This window comes from Zonotrichia albicollis, chromosome 3 (assembly GCF_047830755.1).
Source record: "Zonotrichia albicollis isolate bZonAlb1 chromosome 3, bZonAlb1.hap1, whole genome shotgun sequence".
NCBI classification, from domain to species: Eukaryota; Metazoa; Chordata; class Aves; order Passeriformes; family Passerellidae; genus Zonotrichia; species Zonotrichia albicollis.
Genome location: NC_133821.1, coordinates 76,959,757 through 76,981,151, shown reverse-complemented (window position 1 = coordinate 76,981,151; position 21,395 = coordinate 76,959,757). Strand labels below are relative to the sequence as shown.

Genomic DNA, 21,395 nt, shown 5'->3' with positions numbered 1-21,395 from the left:
AGGGACATTAGAGATCCTCCAGTTCCAAAACCCCTGCTCTGGGCAGGAACAACTTGGACTAGACAACGTTGCTGAAAGCCCCATCCAGCCAAGCACTTCCTTGAGCACTTCCAGATTTGGGGCATCCACAACTTCTCTGGGCAACCTGTGCCAGTGCCTCACCACCCTCACAGTCGAGAGTTTCTTCATAACTCTTAATCTCCTTTTTTAGTATAAAACCATTCCCCTATGTCTTATCATTATCTGCCCATGTAAAACCCCTCTTTTTCCTGTGTCCCCCTTTAGGCACTAGAAGGTTTCTGTAATGTCTCCTTGGAGATTTCCAGGCTGAACAACCCCATCTCTCTCAGCCTGTCTGCACAGGAGAGGTGCTCCAGCCATCTGAGCATCATTCTGGCTTCCTCTGGACTTGCTCCAGCAGGTCCACGTCCTTCCGTGTCCTCCTGAGGAGCCCAGAGAAGTTTGCACCACTGCAGGTGGGGTCTCACCAGGGTGGAGTGGAGGAGCAAAAGCCCTCCCCTGCTGGCTGGCCATGCTGCTTTTGCTGAGCTCAGAACAACTGGCGTCCTGGGCTACAGGTGCACATCACTGGGTCATGTCCAGCTTTTCATCCACCTGAACCCCAAAATCCACCTTTCATTGTTCTCAGTGAATTCTTCTCCCAGTCTGTACTCATGTCTGGGGCTGCCCCAACCCAGGTGACCCTGCTTTCAGAAAGGAAGTAGTTATTTGGTAGTGAATAGTGAGAAATTAAAGAAACACATTTCTACTGAGAGAAGAGGCAGTAGTAGCATCAGGAATGTTGTCAAGAAATAGAGAGGTCGTAGTGATCTTGGCTTTGTTGGTGATAGTGATTTTTACTTTCCATCCAAAATTTTATGCAAATGGTGTACTTATTTAGAGTTTGGAATTGCATTTAATGAAGGTGCTGTGTATGCATAGAAGAAATGCAGTGCTATCAATTGATCAGTGGAAAACAGGGTCTTAATCCCCCTCTTCATATTCATTGTTCATTGCAGAAGGTGGCAAATCTAAAACAGATAAACCACATTGCAGCATGCTAAAATTCTCAACACATGTAGGAAAACCATTCTACTTATCCATAATTCCGGCCTTATCCATGATCTCTTTATTTCCCCAGTTTCTTCATGGAGGATTAATATCAAACTCTAAATGTAACAAACATATTTTATAGGGTACAGATGAACAGAAATTTAAAGAACACCCCAGGCATGTATTTATCCTGTGCCATTCACAGGATTTGTGCAGACAGCAGATTTTTGTGCAGAACAATGCATATGGCTTTGGATCTTTATGGAGTTTGATCATGAGGTAGCAAACCTGTTCAGCACTTTTTCCTCTTACATAACCTTCTCAAGTTTCCAGATAGGTACCTCTTCCAAATATACCTATACCTACAGATACAGGTATATAAGTGCAAAAAGGTACTGTAGGGGTGCCTTTATCTTTTAGAATTTAAAATACATTTTAGAATTTTTAAACATTTGCCTTTGCTCAAAGTTCATATGTTTGCAACTAAGTAGCTGTTCTGTATAAAATAACCTATTATAGATTATTTTTGTTTACTTTGGATTTGTTTTTTTGCTTTTGTAAGATGTGATGCCTTTAAAGGCTGACAAGGCTAATGCAGCCTTGAGGTAGAGGTTACTTGCTGTCATCAGGCACAGTAATTGTGAAGCTGAAGTTCATGCTCTCTGATGTTCAGTTTTAGTCTTGAGTAGCTTAGAAAATAGCTTGTTGTAAGGGCAAAGTGTGGGCTTGTTTTTATCTATCTTTGTATAAATACATCCCACTTTTCTTAGTAGTTAATAGTTAGCCCTGAAAACACTTTATTCATTTGCATTCAGTGCACACCTGTGGCTCTGTGCTTTCCCCCAGTTTATCAGTCAGGCTATTTAGCAGGTCTGACACTGAGTGATGCATTTGAAAAATGAGAACATAATTTAGATACAAATCCATGTAATGTTTGCTACTTGATCATTCTTCTTGTGAATAATTTTCCACGTTTGGTGTACATTGCTTGGTTCCCTTGAAACTAAGTTAAGGGGAGTAGCACTAATTTATAGCAGCTAAAGAGTTGTTTCTTCAAAAGAGCTTCACCTTAAGAACAGATGTTGACTGTGGGTTTATGTATTTAGAAATAAGGATCTTTAAATTGTCATCTTTGTTTTTTCCTATTACTTGTGTGAGTCTCCTCTGTGAAATTTTATACAAGACTTAACTGTACAGAAGTGCAATTTGAGGGGTGTTATGACAAAATTGCTTGTCTAACCCAAGCTGGGTAACTGTGTCAGTATTTATGATAAGGGTGCCTAACATAAAGGTTTTTACACAGAAAGGCTGGGGGGTTTGTTTGGGGTTTTTGTTGTTGTTGTTGTTTTTATTTCTTTCCTGAAGAGATTAGGAGCCTAAATGCAGTTATAACTTCTCAATTTATCACCTCCTATGTAGAAGACTGCTTTCTATTTTGTCAGAAGCAGTGTCATGGAAACTATTATATGCTCTTACACTGTAGAATTTGATGTGGTACTCTGTTAGAAACTAAACGTAAAGTTAGCATACACCTTAACAGTGAAGGTTACAATAAATCAGTTCCACTGACAAATCCCATTTTAAATTTAGTCAGGTAAAGATCAGGTTTCGGCACAATAGGTTTAAGCAGAATCTAATTAGGAGCTTGTGTGTTGTTAAAAAGATACTGAACTTAGAATTAAATTTTTTTAATTAGCTCAAATTCTTTCATTCCACGTTTCTTCCACCCTAATGTATAGTTTAGCCTCAAACTCTTTGTAATTGTTCCAAGCAGATGCCTTTAAAGTGAAATTCCCTCTACCTATTTGAACTCTGATTTCTGAATATGCAAAGGTTTAATGAGACTAAAAATACCTTGGAAATTAGAATTCATGATATAGCTGATGAAAGGAATTTTTCTGTGTCAAAGCATTCCTGAAAGAAATCATGGTGCCAGAGTGTTGCGTATAGTTGGCATAGAATGTAACTTTAGTTTTATGTATAGGATCAACAGCATTTTAATAGCTCTTTCAATTATAAGGAAAGATGTAAAAGCAGAAATAGAGAATTAATTGACATTGACAAATAATCAGCTAACTCAGATTGATGTATTTAATTTAAATCTGTAAGACAAATATTTCATTCTAAAAAAAGGAAAAAAAAATGTTTGACTGTACTGCAAGCAGAATATGAAATCAAAGCTGAGAGAAGGTGAACAGTTAAAACTGTTGATAAGAAATTCATGTGATCAAAAAGCATACAGATAGTTTCTTTACATGACAGTATGAATGTGCCAAACTTGAGTTCTTCCAATGATTTAAATATGCTGAAATAAAAATTAAAGGTCTTTTTTTTTTTTTTTTTACTTGCACATGATATCTTTTACCATCATTGCAGCACCTTAGCGTGATGCTCATAATTTTTACATGCTTTATTAATGCATTTGGAATGCCAATAAATGCTTCTGCAGCAGAACTTCTTTTGTTTTATCTTACTCTTTGGGGATTTTTTTTCTCATCTCTTCACACTGCTGCTTACACAAATGAAGATGAAATCATATTTGTCGAGTCATAAAATAATTGAAACTGGATTGTGTGTGCCTTCAGGAGCACAGCATCATTTCTACTGATTGCAGTAGGACACTCATCTCAACAATTTTAATTCATTTCTGTAATAAAAAATAGATTGCAAAAAAAGTGAAAGAGGAGAGCATGAAAGCATGAAAGCAACTGATGATTTTTCAGATCATAGGAGTTTACTTTCACTATGTATTCCTTCACATTTTCTTTTCTGTAGAACCATGGGGTGGACGTACTGTAAGTATTGCAAAATTAAAGTCATTGATACACAATGTATGCTTGATTTAACAGGAATATTTTCTCCATACCAGCATACCACCTATATTATGAATTTGCTTGGTAAAAATGTACTGTTTTTCTAAGTTCAGTGTAATCATGGGACACAAGCCAGTAGTTCATAGAAAATAATTTGAGTATTGACAGCATTTTACCTCTTTTCTTTCTTATAATTACAAAAACCCAGTGTTTATTAAGAATGTTAATTCAAGCTGTAGTAAAACAGTTTCCTCTTCTCTACTTCTGTCCTTGAATGCATTTGGGAGATGAAAAAACAGTGTAGTGAGTTGTTTTATTATACTTGCTGTAAAGACAGCTTTTGTCTCATAGGCACCATTTATCATCAACTGACTCCTTTGGAAAAGAAAAAAGATCTGTTACAGGAGGTTGGAGGAGTATAAACCATGGCATATTACTTTATCAAAAATTATATTAAGCTTTCTTCAGACGAATAGATTCTATTTCTGTACAATAGAAATAGAAAAAGTATTCTGCCTTTCTCCTAGCAAAACCCAGAATATTTCAAGCATTTTTCAAACATTTAGCAACTTAATCTTTATAAAAAAGTTTTTGAGCTTTGAAGATTAATGCTGTCCATACTTAGGATGGGAAAAATAGTTTAGAGACTTGGTAAGTAGCTTATTACTGTGTTAAAATTCAACAGGATTCATCTGACTTGGGAGACTTAAAGTCATATTACATATCACAGTAGAGTAAGGGGGAAAGCTAAGGAGGTGAAACTCAATTAATTGTCGTCTTTATTTTTTGACAGGCTAGTAAAGGATGCCCCCTGGGATGAAGTCCCTCTTGCTCACTCCTTGGTTGGTTTTGCCACTGCTTATGACTTCTTGTACAGCTACCTTAGCAAGATTCAACAGGAGAGATTTCTTGAAGTAATTGCCAATGCCTCGGGATACATGTACGAAACATCATACCGACGTGGATGGGGCTTCCAGTACCTTCACAACCACCAGCCTACCAACTGTGTGGCCCTGCTGGCTGGAAGCCTGGTCTTGATGAATCAAGGTATGTGCTGAGCCATAGGGATGTTTTTTCTAAAGTCTATCAACTCAAATCAGCCACTTAAGCACCAAAGTTCAGGATTTGATAAAAATGCTTCTTAGTGTACAGCACTATTGGGTTTACTCTTTTGCTGCTTAGTAAAATTTAATTTAGTGAATAGAGCAAAAGTCTGTGGGCAGATGTACAAGTCATTATGAGTATGTATATAAGTTCAATTTTCTAAGTGATTCTGAAATTCTTACCTCACAGTTTATATGAAGTTAAAAATCCCCTTGTGTGTACAGTTTGTCAGTCCTGATTCATGGACAGTGTCTTTCAGAGTAGATCATCAATGTAGAATGATGCTTGGTCTCCTTACACAAAGCATTGTGAAAGTCAGAAAGCAGTCAGAAATACCCAGTGCTCTGACCTGGGAGCCAGACAACAGGATAGCCTGGAATTTCATCCAAGGCTTCACCTGGAGGATCTGCAAAAGTGTAACTTTATCCACCCAAGTGCCATGGCTTAGGATCTTTCTTCCCAACAGCCTTTTCAATGGAGATACCCAGGGTGTACTTTTTTTCCTTGAACTCTGCTATTGCACCCCACAACAAACATTTGTGCCTGGTTTCCTCTTCTTTGCTTTGGGGGCATAAAACCATCCTTCACATTTCCAAGGTGAATACTCTGGCCAGTAGCTTTTGCCTTCTCTGTCAAGGGGCTGTCCCTGTCCTGCTGGAGAGTGCAAGTCACAGAGTGAGAGAGAAAGCAGGTGAGCAATCTTGACTTTAAACCCCAGAGGTACTTCAGCTGAGAGATGGAAATCATGGAGCCAGCTCCTGCTTTTATAAGAATGAATCCATATTTCATCGGGTAATTATTTTATATGTGCTAGAAGTATTTTGAAAACATGATTCCCAGTGGAATTACTTATGCACTGCAAGTCCAGGAAAATCTAGTTTCTGGATGCTGATGGTGTTGCCAAGCTGCTCAGCCCTGCCAAGCAGAGGCACATCTGCCCATCACTGGAGCTTTCAAGTACCCAAAAAAATGTGACAAAAAACTGTGGCACCTACTGTGTTTGGAGGATCATTTTTTGCTAAGTGCCTGTCAAAACAAACACGCTGACTGATGTGTATATGTTGAAAAGTATCAAGAGCATGTGTGGCAGTTATTCCCTATCCTCCTGTCTTGCCTTCCACAAATTGAAGACTCAAAGCCATGTTTATTCAGTGGGTTTGCTAAATTTCATATAATTCCATCCTTCCCTAAGCCTTTGTTAGCGCAGAAAGCTGGCAGTTTGCAAGATGATTCTGCTTTTCATTAGGTATAAACCATAAGTATGCCTTGTGTAAAACAATGAAAGCATCAAAAAGCCGGGCAATATTTTTTTCACTAAAGTAATGGTGTTTGGGGGGAGGAGGAAGGAAAAAAGCAGGAAACTAATGAATTCTTGAGCAATTTGAAAATAGTAATATTTCAAATGAAAATAGGTCAAAACAGACTTTATATTTCTAAATTTAAGTGCTGTTGTTTTGATATAGAGAAATCTGGCTTTTTTAAATAGCAAATTTAACTTAAACTTAAATTAGGTTTTTCTGTTAGTCTAAAATGGAAAAAAAAAGGCAAATTGTAATTCCAATATGAAAGAAAATAATCTGAAGGAGAAAAAATAAAGGAGGCAGAAAAGGAATGAAATGTTTTGCTTCTGCATCAGATACATAGCAATTGCAAATAATGTATCCCAGTGTAGACCTTTCTCACAGAAGGTTTAAATTCCAGCTAGTAAGTTTAAACACAATTCAGCTATTGAAGCTTGTAGACGCTTAACAGCCAATTTAAATGAATGTAAATGTTTCCAAAGAAATGAAGGTGAAACTAATTGAAGTTAATTCTAGGCACGTGCATTTGGAGAAGTATTTAGACACTCAGATGTTCAAAATAGAAACTTAAGGCCTTGATATTAATATAGATACCTGATTTATATACTGCTAAATTTAGGTGAAATTTGTTCTGGTTTGCCATGTAGCCTGACAGGGTGTTGAGTCTTTTAATTTTTTCATTTCAATGTATTATTGTTCTTTTAGTGTGCTACAAGTGTAGTGTTATAGCATAGATATACCTGAAGTAAACAGAACATTAATGCAGTACAATGGTAAAGGCACTGTGCTGGACCATAGCAAATCCCATTCTTGCAGCATTGCTTCCCTTTTATGTCACAAGGGAAAACAGGAGTGGAAACATTCAGGATTTTATTCTGACAGACCACTGTGTTGCCAACTCCATGAAGAGTAATGAAAAAGTGTCTTAATAGCTGGGAGTGAAGTGGAAGTAGTACCATTGCCACTGTTGCTCAGGCCTTCCCCATCACAGTTTTCTCTTCAGCCAGGCATTTAAAGTACTGTGATAGACTCAGGTTGTCTGTTTTGCTTAGACACTGCTATTTTTTTTTTTGTCTCAGTTGACTGAGCAGGATTTGGCAGCCTTGACTGGTAGGATGCCTGAATTACTCATCACTCTGCTGAGCATAAATACAGTGTTGGTGGCAATGGGATGAAACACTGAGTAACAGGGCTGAATGTAGCTCCTACTCCCTTAGCACATGTGCTTCATTCAGCAGGCACTGCTTCACCACATAGTGAGGTGCAACATGTGCCAGCTGGGCTTTGCTATAGGGTGGAATTAAGTCTGGTTCAGTCTGTGTCCAGACACTTTGAACTGGGAGAACACTAAGCTGCCATGTAGAAGCACAAGGCATTTGATGTCTGTTTAGACCTACCTCTCCTGCTACTCAATCCAAAAAGCCTTTCCTCTGCTGGATTCCATGTGCTGACTTCTGCTGGAGGCTCTGCTGCTTGTACTTAGTGAAAGCAGACTGGCACTGAGAAGGTTTCTTGTGACCTCTTCCCAGGTCTTGATTTGTGTGAAGCATACCAAAACATCTCTAGGCTGAGAATTTATATGCCTTGAAGATTAATTTTATTCAGGAATTGAAGACTCTACTTTTGGAATTACTCATGCAAAGTTCTTCCAAAATAGCTTTTATTTGGATAACCCTTTAGGTTGTACAACAAACTGAAAACATCAGTAGAACAGAGCAGGTCTTAAAATAGAGCGTGAGCTAGCTCATCGTCATATCAGTTAACTGCAGCTCAAATGTGAACTTTTTTACTTTTTTAGTCTCTGTGTATCTCATTACCATGCTGATGATCCTGCCAGTGAAAAATGACCGATCAGAATTGTTGCATTATTGGAGCCCTCTAGTGGGGCCATTGGTTTGTTTACATACAGCTTTAATTTGAAATGCAATATAGTCTTGGTTTGGCTCTTCCCTTTTTTGCATGTCCTGAATGTGTTCAGGAAATTTTCTTTTTAAGCTGTAAAGCATAGCCCCATATTACTAGCAAAAGGTGTTTGATAGATTTTCCCATGCTCATGCGACCTTGCCTTGCTGTATTTAAATATGTCTTACTTTTATTTTTCACCTTAGAAGTACAGGGATGCTGCAGCAATAGGTTGTATTATAGACCCCTGGGCTGCAGATTCCATGCTGGGAAGGACCCCACAGACAGCACCATGTATGAACTGTTGTGTCGTGATTAGTTTTGCCATTCTCGTTTTCTTTCAGGCTACCTTCAGGAAGCTTACTTGTGGACCAAGCAAGTGTTGGCAATCATGGAGAAGTCAGTAGTCCTGCTGCAGGAGGTCACAGATGGCTCCCTCTATGAAGGGGTGGCTTATGGCAGCTACACAACCAGATCACTGTTCCAGTACATGTTTCTTGTCCAAAGGCATTTTGACATCAATCACTTCAGCCACCCCTGGCTCAAGCAGCACTTTGCATTTATGTACAGGACTGTCCTGCCTGGTAGGTCCTTTGGGTGAATGAAGATGAATCTCTTTATTTTTGAAGCAGCAATAAATTTCATACTTTAAATAGGCCATTTTAAAATAGCACTCTGCTTGGATATTTTTCAAAATAACCATTTCCTTGGATTTTGCCTTCAACAGTTATCAAAGCAGTAACAGCCTTGTTTATCACTGCTTCTAAATGAGGGACACTTTCCACTAGCACAGGTTGCTCAAAGCCCCATCCAGCCTAGCCTTGAACACTGCCAGGAGTGGAACATCTGCAACTTTACAACCTGTCCACATGCCTCACTATTCCCACAGGAAAGAACCTCTTCCTCATATATAAACTAGGTCTACCCTCTCTCAGTTTAAAGCTGTTACCCCCTGTGTTGCTTATTTGCAGGACACTTCATTAGGAACTTACATTGCTCAAATTCCAGGTAAAAAAAACTTAGATAACTCTTTTGGAACCCCAGATCTACCCATGTATGTAACGGGGGCTGAATGCAGCTTTGGTATGCCAGCATATGCACATAAGGAATTGTGCTGAATCCATGTGAGACCCCAGGCATCCTTTGGGAAGAGGTTCCTAAGGGCAAAATGAGCTCACACTGATGGTTTCAAGGTGAAGCTGATTATCTTGTTCTTTGGGGGCCCCTCTGGTTTATTCCTTTGCAGAGTATAGATTCACATAAAAACATGAAAACTGTAAAGGGAAAGTTACGTTTGCCAGACTTGAGTGAGGAGAGGAAGTGGATTGCATCTTACATTTTGTGTGGTGCTTTGGCTGTCCATAGCCCAAAGCCAAAGAAGAAAGGTGAATATTGAAGTTAGCTGCAGCAGAAGGAAACCACTCCTGTGTAACCTATTTACGGCTCATTTACAAGCAGGTCTATAAACATCTGAAAAGGCTGCCTCTGTTTGCACCGCTTGGCTTCACTGGCATGCTCTTCAAAAGCATCTTTGTGTGCTTATTTGTTCTTTCTCCTTCTCGCTTTTCCCCAAGGGTTCCAGAGAACTGTGGCCATCGCAGATTCCAACTATAACTGGTTCTACGGGCCAGAGAGCCAGCTGGTGTTTCTCGACAAGTTTGTCATGCGCAATGGCAGCGGGAACTGGCTGGCAGAGCAGATCAGAAGGAACCGAGTGGTGGAGGGGCCAGGCACACCATCCAAAGGGCAGAGGTGGTGCACTCTCCACACTGAATTTCTCTGGTATGTAAGGGAACGAGTGGGCTCAAAAGGAGCCTAGCAGCTGTTTGCTGTTAGTGTTAATTCATTATCTTTAGATGTGCGCCGCAGAGGCCGGGCTCAGGCTGTCCATGTGCCACCCAGGGTCAGGAGGCACAGAAGAACTTCTTCATTTAGCACAGGTTGCTACAGGGAACACTCTGGTCTTGTCCTACATCTGATTTTATCGTTTCTTTCCACTGTCTATTGCTTTCATAGAATACAGGCCATTCCAAAGGAACTGAAAATTTCCCTGTATGTAGTCTTCATTTAATTTGGTCTTTTCTAATGGCGTTTAATCCTGTTGTGTTTTTTTATGATGAATTAGGTGAATATTTAAAGCATAAGTTCTCATTCAAAAGTTCTGTAAAATAGTATAAACTTTCTTTTAAAAGTTAAATAATCCAAGCAGTAAGGTTACTGTTAACAGGATTTGCATGCTAATTAACAAGTTATGCTTGGAAAAAATGCCATGCTAGATGGATATTTTCCCATGTAATTTACAGTTATGCTAACTTGTATGTCAATCTTCTTAAAGTAAGAAATTAAAATAGTCAGGAAGCTTTAGATCTACATATGAATTCCCTTAGTTTGTGGAGGTAACAAGTATATTTTCGAGGACTGAGTGTAGCTCTTTCTCTCTTGCAAGAAAAATCTTATTGAATACCTGTTGGTTTGCCCTTACGATGTGCACATTAGAGTGCATGTTTCTTAGGCTTCAAGCAGCCTTCAACTTGTTACTTTCAAAATATTAAATATGTCTTCTACAACCTCATCCCATCACTGTTTTCTCCTGTCTCTTCATGGAAATTCTGTGACTGTCTAGGGCCTGCCAGAAACTCCTGGTTAGTTGTAGGAGTAAATCTGATTCTGGAACCGTCTAACAGAAATGTTAGTGGGCTTAATATGGTTTTGTTTATTTTGGTAGCTTAAAAACAATGCCAGAAGGTTTTGGTTTGGATTTTTATTGTTTTGACTCCCACAGATAAAATTGTAATAATTTTAACCTTTTCTAGAATTAATGTCTTACTCTTACGATTCATACAAAAAAAATAATGAAAATTTTTCTTCAGCCTAGTTTGAAGAAAGAAACTAACATACATTAACTGATACAAATAATAAACATTTAACCTTCAGAATGCCTCATCATTACTTTTAAATTTATTGCCTATTCTGTTTGAAGACAACAGACTTCTGTAATCATCATTTTGGGGAAACAGATATTTTTCTTTGTTTAGTAGTCAGTAAATAGGCACAAATGCTGATGTCTAGGCAGTGGTCTAATCTGCCTTTTTTAAAGATCTGTGTTATAGTTGGTAGTTTTATGACTATCTAGGGCAAAACATGGCTAGTTTGAAATTAGTGGTACTCTTATTTTTGGGCAGCAGAAAGACTGCAGAGCAGATGCTTTCAGCTATTGTTCTGTAAAAAGCACACAACAAATTTGTATAGGGATTAGTATGATGAATAATAATTACAGCTATATGATTAGGAAGCATAACTGTGGGTTTTATATTGTTGGCTTGCTCTTTGATGTAAATAGAGAATGTTTTTTTGAGTTTTTTACAAGTGCTGATAGTGGAATCAGTCAAGGAACTTTTAACCCAATTTTTCTCATCTTTTTTTGCAGGTATGATGCAAGTTTGCGCTCTGTACCTCCACCAGACTATGGAGTTCCTAAGCTACATTATTTTGAGGACTGGGGAGTGGTGACTTATGGAAGTGCTTTGCCAGCTGAAATCAACAGGCCTTTCCTTTCCTTCAAGTCAGGAAAGCTGGGAGGACGTGCAATATATGATATTGTTCATAAGAACAAGTACAAAGAGTGGATCAAGGGGTGGAGGAACTTTAATGCTGGCCACGAACACCCAGACCAGAACTCCTTCACTTTCGCTCCCAATGGTGTACCTTTCATAACAGAAGCTCTGTATGGACCAAAATATACTTTTTTTAATAATGTGTTGATGTTTTCCCCTGCTGTGTCTAAGAGCTGCTTCTCCCCATGGGAAGGGCAGATTACAGAAGACTGTTCCTCAAAGTGGCTTAAATATAAACATGACTTGGCTGGCGACTGTCAGGGACGAGTGGTTGCTGCCACGGAGAGAAGCGGGGTGGTTTTTATCAGGGGAGAAGGAGTGGGTGCATACAATCCTAAACTGAAGCTGAGAAAATTGCAGCGAAACCTCATACTTCTCCATCCCCAGCTTCTCTTGCTAGTGGACCAAATCCACCTAGAAGATGACAGCCCTCTGGAGGCAGCAACCAGTTTCTTCCACAATGTGGATGTGCCTTTTGAAGAAACAGTTGTTGATGATGTCCACGGGGCCTTTATTAGGCACCGTGATGGGATATATAAGATGTACTGGATGGACGACACTGGCCACAGTGAGAAAGCCACCATTGCCTCGAGGATGTATCCCCGGGGCTACCCCTACAATGGAACAAACTACGTGAATGTAACGACCCTGCTGCGGCACCCCGTCACGAGGGCCATCTACCTTTTCATTGGGCCCTCTGTGGACGTGCAGAGCTTCACCGTGCGTGGAGATTCCCCGCAGCTGGATGTGTTTGTGACCACTGGTGAGCACGCCTACGCTGTGTACCTGTGGCCCGTCGAGGATGGCTCCCGCTCCGCCTTTGCACAGGTTATTGCAGACCGCCAGAAAATTGTCTTTGACCGAGCCTCTGCCATCAGGAGCTCCACAGTGCCAGAGGTGAAGGACTACATAGGCATCGTGGAGAGGAACCTGCAACATTTTAAGCCCGTCTTCCAGCAGCTTGAGAAGCAGATCCTGTCTCGTGTACGCAACACGGCCAGCTTTAGGAAGACTGCTGAGCGCCTGCTGAGGTTTTCAGATAAGAGGCAGACAGAGGAGGCCATTGACAGGATATTTGCAATCTCACAGAGGCAGCAGCAGCGTGGCAGAGCAAAGAAAAACAGAAAGGTAGCCAAAGGCTACAAATTTGTTGATGCCGTTCCTGACATTTTTGCACAGATTGAGGTAAATGAAAGAAAAGTGCGACAAAAGGCACAGACTCAAGCACAAAAAGAGTTGCCTGTAGATGAAGATGAGGAAATGAAAGATCTTCTGGACTTTGCAGATATCACTTATGTGAAGCACAAAACTGGGATGTCAATCAAAGGCCGATCAGGGCTGGCACAGATGGTGGCAACTGCTCGAAGTGCCCCATCAATATCAGCTTCTTATACTCGCCTCTTTCTAATTCTCAACATTGCTATTTTTTTTGTCATGCTAGCAATGCAGCTCACTTATTTCCAGAAGGCCAAGAGACTGCATGGCCAAAGATGTCTGTATGCAATACTTTTAGTAGACAGCTGTATATTATTGTGGCTGTATTCTTCCTGTTCTCAGTCACAATGTTAGCAGAAGACCTCTACTAGTTGACCAGTTTATGGTCATATATGTCTATGCAAAAACATTAACCCTAATAGGGCCAAAGTTTATATCTTCTCTTTTTTTTTTTTCTCTTTTTTTTTTTTTCTGAAACATTCCAAAAACATCTGGGGAAAGATTGTTTTCAGACCAGAATAGATTAAATAATTAAATAATAGGGCAAGCAATTAATATCTCAGGAGTACTGAATAAGTACTCCTCCTTTGTGTTTTGAGTTGGGCCTAATGTCTGAGGGAATGTTGTGCTTTGTTCATCAGAGTTCAGTAGTGTAAAGTTGTAATTAATTTTACAATGGTGAGATGAGCCCTCTTGATTAGGTTTGTTTCTAAGGTCTTTTTTTATACAGAATTTGATTTGCATGTAGTGAGTTTTCATTTCAGGCTGCTAGGGATGTCTCTGGACATTCTCCTAAGACGAGGACATTGAAACATACATATACAAGGCAGACCTTAGCAGCAGACTTCATTTCTGTCTGCCAAACCAAAGAATGGCTCGTTATGGGACACCCCTCTATCATTATTGCAGACCCTTATATTGTCCCATCTCTTCCATGCTTTACAATCAGGCACAGTGGAAAATGACAATCATGTCAGTGCTTGCCAAGTGAGGGACACATCACTAGTAGGCAGTAGTACAAGGCAAATATGGGTTTAACTCAAAGTAGAACAGAATGCAGTTCTCAGGAAAATAAAACCATTTCTATTTTAGCCAAGTGTAGGCTGTAGAATGCTGAATTCTGTAGGGTCTTTTCTCCATTTTACAAGGCAGGGTTTCAAGAAAATTTTCTATAGTTTGAAGCACATCTTAGTAGGGAAATAATGTCCTAGATCACTGCCCTTCCTTATGTAATTTTAAAAATACAAAGAACCAAAGCAATCCTGTGGTAACCTCAGTAACTGCCAGTATGGAAAAGTATGTATCAAGCAAGTATTTAATGTATTTTTTTTCTTTCAAATGTCTAGAAAGAGGACAGTTAAAATTTTGTGAACAGCCTGTTCTCTATAAAGCACCAGCAAGGGTTCTCCAAGCTCTTGGTGGCCCCAGGTGAATTATTTGGGGATTAGTGGTAAATGGAATCATGTGGTTTATGGCAAAAATAAGTTTGACATCTCCACATATATTCCCCTCTGTTCATTAAACTAATTTCAAAAACTCATAGCTATTTGAGAGAATGGAAACTGTGGAATTGAGGCATACCTGTATGTCTTTACAGAAAAACAATTCTTCAGTACATTTGCTAAATAAAAGCATTATAATTATCTCTGTGGAAAAGTTGGTTTTGTTTTGTTTAAATATTTTTCCTGATAATTACAGTAATAATGTTCATCAGTACTTGGTTCAAACCACAAACCTTTGCTTCCTCTTCTTTACACCATTTAGATGTATGTTATCTACAGTACTCCTGTTAAGCCTTCTGCACGTTTGTGTTTGGAAATGTGATGAGCTTTCCTTGTCTAAACATCTTCAGTGAATAGGTCAGAATATTTTCACTAGGTTCTGAGTCAGTTCAGAGCACTGTATTCACATAAATAAGCCCTACTGCAGTCTCCAATGCCTGGATTTATTCAATGAAATTGGCTACATTTTATCTGAGCAAAGATTTAGGCACCCAGGTAATTTCTGATCCATGCATAGTCTCTGGATTATGAGAGCCTTCAGACAGTAACTCAGCTCACCAAAGGCTTTGGAACACCTTTAACACATACTTTCCCCTTTTCTCCGATTGCAAAGTGTGGGGTGGATGATTGTCTATTTCAACTCACTCGCTTTGTTTCTTTAAGCAAAGGGAGCTGAGCCTGGGGACTATCACCCATACAGCTCCAGTCGTACCTGCTGAAAGCAACTAAACTGTGACAGGCTGTGGATAACTGGAAATCTCTTTATTTCTGCCTTTGCAGTGTGATGACATAAACATATGCAAAAATAGCTGTTGGCTTATGTTCAATTTTAAAGACATTGCTATTAGGTGATACTATTATTTGTCATGAAACACCAAAAAAATCAAGAGTTTATTAAATGTCTGTGCACATTTCCCCTCTGTCAATTTGCTATTGCTTTGAACCAGCAGAAAGCCACCCTGTAGTCTAGAAGACTAAGAAGTGCCTGCAGTTCTTTGCTGTGTATGTGGCTCTAAGTTCTAGCATGGGATTTGTGTAGCTGTCAAATGAAACTGCAGAGATTAGCAATTAAGGTATGGTTTTGCACGTTAGCTCTCATTTACACTGTGCTTCTCTGCACTGTTCCAGCAGTGCCAAGGGAAAGAGATGGCTGCAGGAGCTGCCCATGTTCACAGCCAGGTCTTAAAGCAGCTTTTAAAGTAGACCAGCATTCAAACAAACAGTGTGTGTGCAATGATACTGTAAAGGGAAATGAAATGCAGCAGCCTGACCCTCCTCAGTGAGAGACCCGACCCATCTCAGCATAAAATGTGCATGCAGGAGTTTTGCAGCCTGTGCTTGGTTTGCATCTGTTAAGGATTTATGTGTACCTGACTGTCATTACTTGCTGCTCTGAACTCCACTTGCACAGATGTGACTTTGATTCAGATTGGGCAACTAAAGAAGCAAATTAAGCCTTAATTGTGTTGACTGTCTTTTAGATATGAAAAGAATCCTTAGTTATTCTTTTCCAGGCCAGAGCCTTTAAAAAGGCCGTCTCCAGTGGTTCTGTTTCCACTCTTTTTTTCTATTCTTGTCTCGCTCATTCCTTGCCAAGGACAGTAACTTTTTGTGATTTTGGTTTTGAAACAATGGAAGAACAGATTGTTCTATGCCATCAATAATGTGGCATGGGCAATCGGGTGTTGGCTAGAAGTGTCTGTGTCACAGAAAAGAAACAGTTCGAGCCTCAGATGACAGGACCCTGAAAAATCCAAGCTGCCCTTGCTTCACTAGGAAGTGTTGTGAGGAAGAACAGGTAAACGGGATCAGCCCAACAGCCCTACTGGCTTGTGGGAGGGCTGGAAAAAGATAGTGTTCCTCCACACTTGCTTTTGCAGGACAGAATGCTCTCCTCGCCTTTACATCCTTTGTCTGAGTTGCACAAGAGAAGCAGACTCGGTGGGCTCTGTGTCCATGGTAGAAGCATTTGCCACTGTGTTCATCTAGCCTGGGTATACTAAACAACTTCTGAAATGCCACTGTATGGCACCCAACAGCAAAGTTATTTTTCACTCCCTCTTTTAAGAAACCTGAGGTGTTTCTGGCACATGCCTCTGCTCCCATTCTTATTCTTCTTTTTCATTTCTGAAGATGTTCATTTTCTGCATCTCTGGCCACAGGAAAAAGTGGCTATCCAAGAACTTGATGTATGTGGATGGGTTCCTGTGTTCATCTGAGACCCTGCTGACTTCACTCAATTTCTCTTCAATAGCTGCACTTCAATCATGCGTGCTTCATTTCAGGACTGCAGTCTAATTTGGTCTAAAGTTAATTCACTGTATTCTGAACAAAGTGAATGGCAATTCAGCCCACAGGTAGTTGCGTATATGTTTGAGGGTGGAAGTGGAATCTTAGATTCTTTCAATTATTTTTTTGAGTCCAGCCAAAAAATGTCTATCTATGTTATATACATCATTGTGACTCAAGGAAGCAAAGGGAAAGGAGCACATTACTTCATTTCTTAAAACTTGTAAGATGAAAGCTTATTCTGAAGAATTATGTGTCTGAAATTCTGTTGGTCTATGTATTTTCCACTGATTAAAAGCATTTTCTTGGTGTTTGAAACCATATAGAATTTGGAAAATAGCTGTATTTCTGCACCGGGACATTATATTCTCATTTACTTGGTCTGCAAAAGTCTCAGTTGGGATCATAAATACTTTTGTCTAACTTCAATCCCTTTGCTCTGTCTAGTCTGTTAAAATCAGTAGGGTAAATTGAGGCTAGTAAGACTGAGCTAATGAATCCAAGATGTCACTTTCTGTCCTATCTTGGCAGCTGACTCCAGGAGCTCTTTGCAGCAGAAGATATGTCTGTACTGTCATCAGAATAGAGACTGTTTTCCAAAAGTTCAATCTTGAAACAATGTCAAAGCTCTTCAAATAAGAGCCCTGGACCCTCTCAAGTAAGGAGCAAAATTATTCCATGCTTCAGACAGGCAGGAGACTGGACGAAACTACACAATATATGAGTGCATTCTTTCAGTGAAATGCATGCGTAGCATTTTCCCCAGATGCTACCTTTCCTGCCAGGTTCTTCAGGCTGATAAAGCATTCAGAACATTTATGATGATTTTCTAGAAATTTAGGATGCAGAGAAAAATTGCTAGCTGAAATGAATTATTTTATAAGACATTTGTGACTTTTCTTCCCCTTTGACTTGTGTCCAAAGCCATCAATGATTTTACTGGTTTCCTAACTGACCCTGGGACAATCAAGAGGAAAACTGTCCCACTCCAACCCCCAGGGCTCTGTTACTGTGAACAATAACCCATAACAAGTATATATGAGTTTATGACTGTCCCCAAAATATTGACATACATTTTTTCACCATACTCAGTCTAGCTTCGTACCTACCTCCAGTTGGAAGGCATTCTTCAAGGAGGTGGAATACTTCTAAAATCACGAGTATAAAACCCCTGGTTTCCCACTTTGTTAATGTAACATGGGAAGCAAGGAATGCCAGGAAAGCTGGTCTCATTGGATATGCCTATAGGAAATGCTAGTGAAGAAAACTTGAGGAGGATTGGGGCATGGAAATTTCACTACACTCACACTGCTGTGAGAGTAAGCTGTAAGATGAATTCACCCTGTGGCAAGAGGGAATAGGTGATCCGCATATGCATTTCTTTCTAGCCCTAAAGAACAGGACTGTCTTTGAGAGGAGGAGTTGAACTCTTTGAGACAAGTAAAGGAAGGCCAGGTTTCTCTGTGACCTAGTAAAGATGCTACAACATTTAGAGTTGGCCTTTACTATCAATTGTAGTCTAGAACTCTATTCACTTCTCTCATGCTTGTCCTTTTGTATATGGCATAACCCTTATTTTGATCAAGTAAAGTAATCATATTCTTTCACTTACTAAGTTTGTCATGGAGTTTCCTCTGGTGGGCCCAATTGCAGTCCACCGTTCATGGGGAAAAGGGCAGAGGACCAGAGTCCCTGGAAGGGCAGTTGAAGAACTCTGCCTTTATGGAAGTTAGAGGAATAGAAGATGATCAATAATGCTATAAAATATAGCTGCAAATGCCAGGCAAATAAAATGACAATCATGATGTATTATTTGAACATAGCAGAATAAATGAGGGCAGACCAAGAGACTTGGAAAGTTACTGCTAACATAAAACATAGGCAACTGGGAATATTTTCTCCTTATGTCCCATATATCATTCTTTCCTTTTGAATCACATCTTCCCATTAAAAAAAAATGGAAGTGCACACACAAGTGCTGCTGACTGTAATAGAGTTCAGCCTTTAATACAAGCCAGACATGATTACCAGAGAGCCTGACAGAGCTTGTACAGTAGTGGTAAGCTGAAACAGCTTGGGTTTTGTGTAGCTAAGGATTAGATTGATTAGAAAAAAATATATGAGCAAGGGAGGTTGAGGATCAGAAGCCAGAAACTTTTCATTTCTTTGACAACTTTGAAAAGGATAGGGTCTTAATTCTTGGGCTGCATTACTGTTAGAAAAGTTTCTATGAGAAACAAAATTTTAGCAGCAAAGGAACTTGAAATGGGAAACTGGAGACAGTAGTGTACTACCATGAACTAAACAACTAATTAATTTGTTCAAATTTGAAAAAACAAGGAGTAATTGTATGGAAAAGTACAGAGCATGTTTTGTAGCACACGGTTAGCCACCGTTAGGACAAACATACGCCCACACAGAGTGGAACAGATCAAATGTTAGGACAAGGGAGAATGCCCTTAAGAAAGAAGGCAGATTTAGATTAGATATCAGGAAGGAATTCTTTGCTGTGGGGGTGGTGAGGCTCTGGGACAGGTCATCCAGAGAGGTTCTGCCCCCATCCCTGGAAGTGTTCAAGACCAGACTGGATGGGCCCCTGAGTGCCCTGACCTAGTGGAAGGTTCCCAGCACACTGCAGGAGGGTTGGAACCAGGTGATCTTTCAAGTCTCTTCCAACCAAGACCATTCTATGATTCTGTGGCTCTGTGAACCCTCAGCTATGCAGCAATTCCAAGGGAGCAAGGTCCTGAAGAAAGCAAGGACACATGGAATATAAAACATCTATAATAAGAGCATAGAAATATTTTGGGTTTAATGTGCTTAAATTTGCAAAGTAATTTTATGGTGTTTCACTTTCCATAGTAAATGAAAAAGATTGAACTTTTCTTTCTTAGAACTGACTCATTAACTACCCAGGGTGATTTGCCTGATTAGTCTTAACTATAATCTGCCTCACCAAGGCTACTTCATTTCATCATAAAACATGACAACTACCTTTCTAATCCTATGCTTCTATCATATGTTTTCATATAAGTTCAGCAGATATTTGTCACTTAATCTGCAGACAGCATTAAAGACTCATACATATTTGTTCATGGCTCATATAGACTGCAGAAGGAACAGTAAAACCCTCATGCAGCTGGCTGCTGTGGGACATTTGGACTGGGTGACAGGACTTTCCCCATAAAGAAATGAGATGTCTAGTGGACCCACAATGTTAAAAGAGCAGCAATAAATAATGGCTAGGGACCATTAGAGCCATGGCTTATGTGACTCTCTACCAGACCTCACCCATCAGAGCCTCCTTCAGCGCCATGCTTGCTTTTCCGGACCTGTTCCCTTCCTGCCTGCTAAAATCCATTTTCAGCCAAAAACTGCTAATAAATGTAATGCCTTAAAATAGCAGTAAAATGTACACAAATGCTTGTAAGCTGTGCAGGCCCTAGCACAGTGCTACTTCTCAGGCTGCTGTTCTACTAAGTATTAGTACTATTAATGATTTATGTGGTGCCACTGAGCTGTGTGACATTTCCTAAACATGTAAGATGGCTGGTTTAACCATAAAGTCAGAATAACTTCCTCAGTTTCACAAAGTGAGGCAATGGGCCTCTGGGGGAAGTCAGTCCACCTGGAGGGTAGGTGCAGAGCTGCTTGTGGACAGGACCTCCAACATTTTAAGCATTAATTACACCTGGAATGAGACAAAAGGCATTACAAGAATTTTCCTGGAATAAAAAGACTTGTTATCCATGTGCCTTTCCGAACTGGAGAAATGCAGCTTACATTTCTTTCAGTTGAAGAAGTAAGTGCAGTTTTTATAAACAGAACACCAGTGCAGAGGTGCTCTTTGCCATTGCAACCATGACTGTACAAGATACTACAGTATTGACATGAAGAGGGGATTGAGCTTTTTAAGACAAATGGAAGGAATTTAGGACAGGAAGGACCTTGGATGTAACAGCTGGAAGGAGCATGACTTGTAGGAAAACAAAACAAAACCAGTTTTGGCTATTCTAAACAAGGGGAAAAAGTTCCACAAAAAAAATAATTAAGAAATAACAGACTGTAAGGATTTACTAACATAACTAAAGATCTGCACAATATGTATTGGTAAAGCCCTTCAGTGCTCTTACACACACTTACACACATTGCATTTATGACCAATATTATGCATTTTATTGAACCGCAGAATTAGTTCAGACTACAGATTTTTCCACCTAGAAAATTTTGAGAATCATTCATCTGCAAATGAAAGGATTGATGCTAAAATGTCAAGGAGAAAATAAAATATTAAGCAAGTCCACTTGTTTTCATCTGATCTCTACACTTTAATAAAGAATATTTCAAAGCAGAAAGATGTTTCAAGTAAAAAAAATAGCATTTTGTTCTAAAAATCTCCATCTTTTAAATTCTCACATTGTTCCATCCCCCCTTGGAAGACATGAAATTTAATGCAAATCAATGTAAAAACAACCATTAAATTGGAATTCTGGGTCCTTTAACAGAAAGCTGTTTTTCTGAATACTTTCCATATAATGCTTTGCAGCTGTTGTGGCCAGACAAGTGTTAATTTAGAGGGCAAGAAAGTGCTGCCTTGGGAGA

General features: G+C 39.6%; 1 protein-coding gene across 4 annotated transcripts in view; it reads left to right on the top strand.

The window, feature by feature from the left end:
- DSE (dermatan sulfate epimerase) overlaps nt 1-17,596 on the top strand; it is a 37,415-nt gene extending 19,819 nt beyond the window's left edge. For 3 of the 4 annotated variants that reach the window (XM_074537931.1, XM_005490686.4, XM_074537932.1), the window contains exons 4-7: nt 4,660-4,913; nt 8,518-8,757; nt 9,748-9,955; nt 11,601-17,595. In XM_074537931.1, coding sequence (XP_074394032.1) covers nt 4,660-4,913; nt 8,518-8,757; nt 9,748-9,955; nt 11,601-13,356 — 2,458 coding nt within the window. In that variant the 3' untranslated portion in view covers nt 13,357-17,595. Of the gene's footprint in view, nt 1-4,659; nt 4,914-8,517; nt 8,758-9,747; nt 9,956-11,600 lie in introns of all 4 variants that reach the window. The other variant, XM_026795647.2, reaches the window with a different exon arrangement.
- Nucleotides 17,597-21,395: the final 3,799 nt, after the last annotated feature.